General features: G+C 42.2%; 1 protein-coding gene across 1 annotated transcript; it reads right to left on the bottom strand.

The window, feature by feature from the left end:
- Positions 1 to 2,472: 2,472 nt before the first annotated feature.
- Positions 2,473 to 6,720, bottom strand: zic2a (zic family member 2 (odd-paired homolog, Drosophila), a). Its single transcript, XM_044215806.1, has 3 exons — positions 4,991 to 6,720; positions 3,681 to 3,844; positions 2,473 to 3,490 (listed from the first exon to the last, which is right to left on the bottom strand). The coding sequence occupies exons 1-3, from the start codon at positions 5,961 to 5,963 to the stop codon at positions 3,296 to 3,298; spliced, it is 1,332 nt and encodes a 443-aa protein (XP_044071741.1). The 5' UTR covers positions 5,964 to 6,720; the 3' UTR covers positions 2,473 to 3,295.
- Between the last annotated feature and the right edge of the window lie 1,421 nt (positions 6,721 to 8,141).

The raw sequence follows: 8,141 nt of genomic DNA, 5'->3' as shown, positions 1-8,141 counted from the left end.
AACACAACCAAAAACACACTGATCACTGGTGCTAACACTGAGTCAACACAGCAGATAAATGACCTGACCTGAAATGACTGACAGGTCTGATGTGTTGCTGTGGTTGCAGACCAGCAAGTACAGCCTAGGACACGCAAACACGCGCATCCCTTGAACGCACTGGCTTGATTTCATTCCCTGGAGGCCTATACACTCAGAACCGCTCCTTGCCCTCTTACTTAAACTTCAACCTAACCCCAGTTAACACAGAAACAATATTAGCTCGTTTAGTAAACTACAAATATAGTGAAGCTTCATATAAACAATGTTGTCCCAAATCTACTGGCTCCTGTGTTGATGTTGATCAAAAATGTGCCACCAAATACGGCCTATAATGAATTGTTTTCTTGAAGTAGTCTAAATCCTGAAAAAAAATGTTATTTTCCTGTTGATTTCCTCTTATTGAATCAACCAGCGTCCAATGAATTTTTTCTCAAATAAAAATGTGGATAAGCAGGTTTGACTCGTGGTTGTCCTGCTCCCCTGTAGCCTGCGCGTAATAACGTCACTTTGACTACACCACTGCAGAACGGTTCATTTGCTCAGTGAACTTATTGCATGACCTCAAAGATTTCCTCCTGCACTTTGGCCTGAGTCCAGGTGTGACTCTTGAAAAGAGTCAGGCCCAGTGAGGCAGGTTGGGTGTGTGCTCTTACAGTATAGTATCCTTACAGTATAGGCAATAACGTACAAGGAGCTGTGAGAAGGGGGGAAAAAAGCGCTTCCTTCTCCGCGGATCAATATCAGCGCAGCTGGAGCCGAACAGGAACCGGCATCTACACACTGTGTGGAGCTGACCTTTCCCACTCCCCACAGGTCATACCTTCCTCCACCGGAGAGGTCACCGGGCCAGCCACTGAAAGGACCATTAGGAGGTGATTTCAAGTGCTAAATAAGCTGCGTAGAAACAAACAAAAAAAAAATTATATTTTTCTCATCGACATTTGGGACAGAGATACACCCATCTCAATTTACACACTTTTTTCTTTTGCCAAAAAATTGTTTGCCCTCTTTTGGTTGGCTGATAATCTAAATGTGTGAGGTATGCCATGGGAAACTTATGAAAGGATTTTTAAGGCGAAAAAAAACTGCGTTTATAGTAGGTTCTAATTGATTTTAGTTGATATAATTGCCTGGTTGTAATCAGCATCGCCTCCCTGGAGATCCTACCAACCTTTTTATTTACTACATCATTCTGTGAGCCAAGTAATGTGAGCAGCTTGTACAATAGGAGACAACGTTGCCTGCAGCTCCATAAGACAGACAGAGTGCCACTTGCTGCTACAGCGTCGAGTCAGCCTGCAGCGGATATCCACCTTCACTAACAAGTCCCACTACGTGTTTTCTATGTTCCTGAACATCTATGAAGCACGACTCATACAACAATAATGACTGCAACTTATTCACACAGAAGCATGTGCAGTTAGCAGAGGCCAGCGCCTCGCAAAACAACAACCAGCCAACAATCACTTAAGTTCATTTGTTCTCTCCTATTTAATTCATCTATAGCCTTAATTTATGGCTACTCGGATTGTGATATTTATTCTCCAAAGAGCCTCAGATCTGTATGAGCAATACAAGCTCGCTGACGGCAATCTATGCCATTATCTTTACTCACTGCACTAGAAAACGTCAAATTAAAACAAATACGCCTGGAGCGTTCTTAAAAGCATCTAAATTAATAACAGAACTGCGGAGACATATGGCCATCTCCCGTAACAGGTTACAACAAGAGCACGAAGAAGCTCTCATCATAGACTACAGGACTAAGCCCAGTCAAGTTCAAGTTCACCAACTCTTGTGCAGTGAAGTGTCCAGCGTGGGGGGAGGGGTTGCATTTACGGGCTGTGTTTTCAAATAAACTCAGTAACTGACCTCGGAAAATGTAAAGTGACAAGATATGCTGTATGGAAGAGAAAGGCTTGTTTTCCCTAAATGAACAGACTGGCAGACACACAAGCACTGAGTGTGCAGAATGAAAAATGCTTAGTTTGCTTGTGTTTTCTTCATTTAAATTCAAAATGTTTAAAACTCTAATACAGATGATTTTAACTAGTTAGAATTGATTCCCTTCTTATAGGTTTAGTTTCTCTTCCAGAAAAGTCTGACTATGTACACAGCTCACTTAAATTCACAAATCTCTTGTTTATTTTAGCACCACAACAGCCACATTGCCTAGGGCCTGTAAGCACGCTTTGCAAAGCTTGATGGTAAAACACCATAATGTTCTTTAGCCCAAGGACAAGAACTGAGAGCAGGCAGAATTTATCAAGAGTTGATGACTAAGTTATTAGTTAAGTCTGAGACGCAATAAACTTTCCAGAGAATGCCTGATTAATTCCAAAACAGACAAATGCCTCCCCAACAAGATGTAACTCACTAAACTGCACCAGCAACCAACAAAATAGAAAGCATGAAAAAGCAAAGGAAATATTTAGCACTTGCAACACCTTTTATTATATTCGTATGCAGTAAAATTCTTATCACAATAAGGAAGAAAACACCTCTTAAAACTTTGAACAAAAGCACATAACGAAACAACTGCCCATGTTTAGCTCGTAATTGTACATATTTATAGTAAAGAAACATTCTTTATAAATACTGTTTCATCTGTAGCAAGTAAATACCATAATTTAATTACAAATGGATAAATATGGCAGTTGATATTTACAAAAGGAAGGGTGTAGTTACAGAAAATCGAACGGCACAACGTTTATTTTCCTCACAATCTTCCAGATAGTATTTCACAATTCAAACTTGCAAAGCACAAAACATCACAAGTTAAGCCCAGCAAACTAAAATATACATTCACAAGCATAATATTGTGGTCTGTTTGAGTTAAATGTTAACTTTGGCACTCTTTCCAGTTTATAGATGTTTAGTATAGTACAATCAATTTGCCTTAGGATCACAATATTCAATATTATAGTACAATTTTATCGTATTATGTGCACTAAAAGTCCAGTTAGAGAAATAGCTACCATTGAAGGAACATCTATACACCAAAGACTGACAAACTATCACAACCAATGGGAAAGTGGGCTTTTTAGTAATTATTTACAATATGAAATACACCTCGACTATTATACATATTTTCCTCTGTTGGTAATCATCATCATCATCCCTGGTGAATCAAAAATAATGAAATAAAAAATAAACAAATGTTTGTGTGCCTCTTGTGTGCACTTGTCCCAATCTCCTGCTGGATGGTCCAGTGCTGTGAAATGAGTGTGTGTTGCTTCATTTCAGCTTAGTCCTAAACATACCATTCACTGAAATTGGAGGATAGGCCACTGTGGCTGGTGGTGTTGTGCACAGCTGAGGCTGGGGACATGGTGGTGTTGCTTTGGGTCTCGGTGGTGGGAGACACCAGGCCTGGAGGTGTGGAGGATTCATAACCAGAGCTGGCTGCTGGTGATGAGTCTGATGCTGGTGGGGAGGATTCGTGGACCTGGAAAAATAGAAAAGACAAATAAGTATTTACAATTCCAACATATGCTTGACAAAAAGACAAGCCTTTGAATTAAGATGGGAATGAATGATGCAAACACAACCAGTACTGTAATCACATGTGTGCATTAAAGAGGCCTGACACACACATCTAACTATTCAGCACATATTTCCTGACACGATGTATTTACCTTCATGTGTTTTCGTAGAGAGCTGGGATGTGTGTAGGACTTGTCGCACATCTTGCAGAGGTAAGGCTTGTCCGATGTGTGAACATGCATGTGTTTTTTTCGGTCGCTGCTGTTTGCAAACCTTCTGTCGCAGCCCTCAAACTCACACTGGAACGGCTTCTCTCCTGCAGGAAAAAAAAAGCCAAGAAGAAAAAGTCAGATATTTTTACTGAGAAATGCCTCGGGCTGAGTGCGTAACAACAAGGAGCTGTGCCGCTCATTGGAAGCGTAAGATTCAAATGCACAAGTTGAGTGTTCCCTAAAATCACAGCTACACTACTATTTTAAAACAACTCACATCATGATCCCAACTGTGATATAACGCTTAAACGCTTATTTTAAAATGAGATGGGGGAGCTGCTACATCTTATTTAGCCTAAATAATGCGCATAGTGATTTGGAGGGGGTGGGAGAGGGGGACAAGGCCGTCCTCTGTAGGCCTACAGAAGGCGTACCATTTGCTGGGAGACAATAAAAATCTAATTAGCACCTGACCAATTTCATGGCACGGCACCATAATGTATTTCCCAAGAAAATAAATCCAAATGTGAAAGGCTGGTAATGGCCCTGTCTAGCACCTTAGCTCCTATCAAAGGGACGCATAAGAAAACAAAAGGCATTCCTTACGCATAAGCAGTACTACTGGTGCTGTGCCCTGCTAGACCTACACCACGACACACAACTCCTTAACAAACAGGAATAACAAATCCATTAAGAATTTAGTACAAATAATTTCTCTAAGGCCAAAGTAAGGAAAATGTATCTGAAAAGGGGAATAATAATAAGAATAGTGTGAGCTATAAAGCCGCAGTGTCGAGAACAAACTACATTAAAACCATTTGTTGTATTTACTACAGGCTGGCTGCTCTGCACGCTACGCGCTCCCACTGTCCCCTTTGACCCATTTTTAAAGTTTACCCCAAACAATAAAACATCGACAGACACCGTTAAATTGTTTTATACACGTTTGGAAGCTGTTTTACGGCAGAAGAATTGTTCAAATGTGCCCGGTGTAGCCGTATACTGAAGAAATGATTCCGCTATTCTAATCCCATCTCCTCTCTCTCCTGGATGTGGTCCTAAATCTACCGTTTCTACGAATACTATCTACTTTAGCAGCCTAAAATAGCCACGGATAATTAGTTCGTAATTTGCGTTTGCTCTTGGCAATGCACATAACAGCGAAATCCACGCTTAACAACGATAAAACCCAATCTTACTAATTAAATAAAATCACTTTTAAAAGGCCTTCCCGGTGTTGTGATAATTACCTGTATGTGTTCTCTTGTGTATCTTCAAGTTTTCCGACCGTGCGAAGACCTTTCCACAGCCGGGGAAGGGGCATGGAAAAGGCTTCTCCCCGGTGTGCACCCGAATGTGGTTCACCAGTTTGTATTTCGCCTTGAACGGTTTGCTCTCCCGGGCGCAATCCTCCCAGAAACAGACGTGGTTGGTCTGCTCCGGTCCACCGACATGCTCCACCGAGACGTGCGTGACCAACTCGTGCATGGTGCTAAAAGTTTTGTTGCAACACTTCTTTGGGTTGCTGAGCTGCTCGGGATCGATCCACTTGCAGATGAGCTCCTGCTTGATGCACTGCTGCCTCATGTATCGGAAAAAGGCACCGGGGTGGTGGTGGGCTGCCATGTTCATCCCCATGTTCATATTCATGGAGCCGTACTGGTTGTGGAGCTGCGCGGCCGAGTACGGGTCGGTCCTCGGACTGGAAACCTGGTGGTACTGGTCGGAGCGTCCGAAAACTTCTCCCGGTAGTCCGAGCCTCATTTGCCCGTTCAGAACATTCGGGGATCCGTGGGACCCATGTTGGTCGTGGATCCCGGGGAACAAAATGTGGCCTTGAGTGTCTGTGTGGGAGTGATGAAGGGATCCCGCCGTGGGGCCAAAAATAGTATGCTGGCCGCTCGCCGGAGAGGATTCTCCGAAGCCACGACTACGAAAGAGAAAGTCCCTGGTGGAGTTGAAAGGAGAGCTTGCATACGACGTGACATGAGCGGCGTGAGCCCCCAACGCCGCAGCGGGGTAACCCGGCGCCTGGGTGGTGAAGGCAGAGCTCTGTCCCGGAGAGAGATCATGGTTCAGCTTAAACGCACCCATGTGTGCGGAGTCTACAAAGCTATTTTGTGCCAAACTCAAGTCTCTCTCCTGCATCTCGCTCGCTGAGTGATGCCTGGCAAATGACCCCACTCCCAGTCCGGGGAACTGGTGACCAGCATCCAGTAACATTATTTCAGTAAGCGATAATTTTTTTGTTTTGTTTTGTTTTGTTTTGGCTTAAATCAGCGCAGGTTTCAGGGCTACAGCGAATAAGTTAAAGAACAAAATAAATTGTTGATGGTGGCACGCAACGATTCAACTTCAACCTTGGAAACATCATATCAGGCGTGATTCAAAACGCTGCTCCGCTCATGAGGAAAAAAAAATCAGCTCGGTTTATCGAACACTGAATTTACTTCTAGTTAACTTGTGCCTCAAAAATCCAAATGTAACGAAGTGAAGAGTTTCCTTGTGTCCTCTTTCTCCTGACTGCGACAGTTGGCTGCGTTAAAATGCACACGAAAAATTAAATAATTATCTTACTAGGTGTCCTCTGCGTACACAGAGCGAGTAGTTGGAGCATCTCAAAAATCGCTGTTCCGATTGGGTATGTATTTATTTCTCTGGCTCGCCTGTGTTTATCGCGGAGGGTCCCTGTTTCTCCGTGGACTGGCTCTACCTCTTCTTCCGCCCCCTTTAACTGGAGCCTGTTCATTCATTCCTCGCAGTCTCATTGGCCACTGCGCCTCATCAATCCCAGGTGCCCCTCCAATAGCAGGTAGCGCTTTGGCGACTTAATAGTGCAACGCCATTTTCCACTAATAATTACCGCCTACTTTCAGGAGAAGATTTGGGGGGTATACATGCGAGAGGATCACGACAAGAGAGAGGAGAGAAAATGTTTTTGTTGTTTATATTCCGTAGGTGCCAAGTTGTAGAATGTAGCCTACAAAAGATAAGAACGTGGCATTTGGTGAGAAATAATGAGACAGATACAAATATTTAGATGCGGGGGTAAAAAAAGATAATCAGAGTGGGGAGTTAGGGACTATTTACTTTGCTTTATTTATTATCTAAATATAAAACAACAGCTCTGTGTATTTTACATTTGGAAAGTAGAAATGATCACGCTCCTATCAACCTACACAGAGCCGTGTTATTAAATATATGACTAACAATTAACCACCATGATATCTAATGGCGCAAAATGTTCAGTACGCATGCAGAAGGGAAGAGAGTTTAAAATTATTTGCAGGCATCTTTACTTCTATTGTTTGAAAATGCTAAACAGGTGCATTGCTGTTCTAATGCAAAACATGACGGGTTGAGTTTTTTTAACTGACTCAGTGTACTGCTGTAACACCTTTACTTTTTCTCTCTTTTAGAAAAAGTATCAGACCAAATTATAATAAATTGTTCTATTTAAACATACCACACCTATATCTAAAATGCTGATGTATCGTAATAATCAATTGTTAAGTTAAGATAAAGTTTAGAGAATCATTCATATCTGAAAAGCTCTCGCCACTTAATTCTTCACAGCTGAAAAAGCTTGGTTGTAGAACCACAACTGGGCCTTTAGTGGTGCGCCAGAGGTTGTTGTTGGTTCTTTTAATGGTTCCATATGTTGCAGGTTCTGCTTCCTCGGTGGTTCTCACATTCACCACAGCAATTAAGTTACATGTTATGGTGGTGAACTGCGCTTAGATCCAAGTTAACCATTAGTGACCTATAAGGTCGAGCCTTTCCTGAGCTCACAATAATAAAGTTTTAGCAATAAAAGAAAGTCGGATGTTTTTCAGTTGATATTGAATTAAGATGTCATGGTGCTCTCTGTGAGCATGGGTCTGTGTAATGTTTGGTTTTAACCCCAAAAACGATGCCCACAAGAAAACAATAGGCTGCAGCCATAAAGCCACTGTTTTGTTTTTTTACACTGTTAAACATAACATTTTCTTCATGCGGTTTCCTTTTTGGTTACCATACAGGCACGAACACATATAACTAGCAGAGGGAAGTCATTTTTTTAAAACAAAGGTTTACTTCATTTACTGGCAACTTTCCATCAAAAGCATTAACCGAATCTGCGTGCAAATGGGAATATACTGGCCATACACCACAGCTGCTCATTCACGTTCAAGTCAAAGGAAGTTTACTTACATTTTCACCAAATCAAAATCCCACAAGTACTCCCGATCCATTACACAACACCTTTCACTGTCTGCCTCAGCTCTCCGGTGCTCTCAAAATAATGGTGACGGCGAGGGAAACGTTTAAAAACTTTTTGAAATTGTGTGTCTCTTAGCTCAGAGTGGGACAGGCTGAGCGTTGTGTGCCATTCTTCCAAGTCTATTTCAACCCGCACCA

This window comes from Siniperca chuatsi, linkage group LG12 (assembly GCF_020085105.1).
Source record: "Siniperca chuatsi isolate FFG_IHB_CAS linkage group LG12, ASM2008510v1, whole genome shotgun sequence".
Classification (NCBI taxonomy): Eukaryota; Metazoa; Chordata; class Actinopteri; order Centrarchiformes; family Sinipercidae; genus Siniperca; species Siniperca chuatsi.
This window is presented reverse-complemented; position numbering and strand designations above follow the sequence as displayed.

Coding starts and splice junctions, on each gene's coding strand:
- zic2a (XM_044215806.1), bottom strand. CDS start 5,963: ATGTTACTGGATGCTGGTCACCAGTTCCCCGGACTGGGAGTGGGGTCA. Junction 3,845..4,990: donor ACACAAGAGAACACATACAG/GTAATTATCACA, acceptor TTTTTCCTGCAG/GAGAGAAGCCGTTCCAGTGT. Junction 3,491..3,680: donor CTCTACGAAAACACATGAAG/GTAAATACATCG, acceptor CTATTTTTCCAG/GTCCACGAATCCTCCCCACC.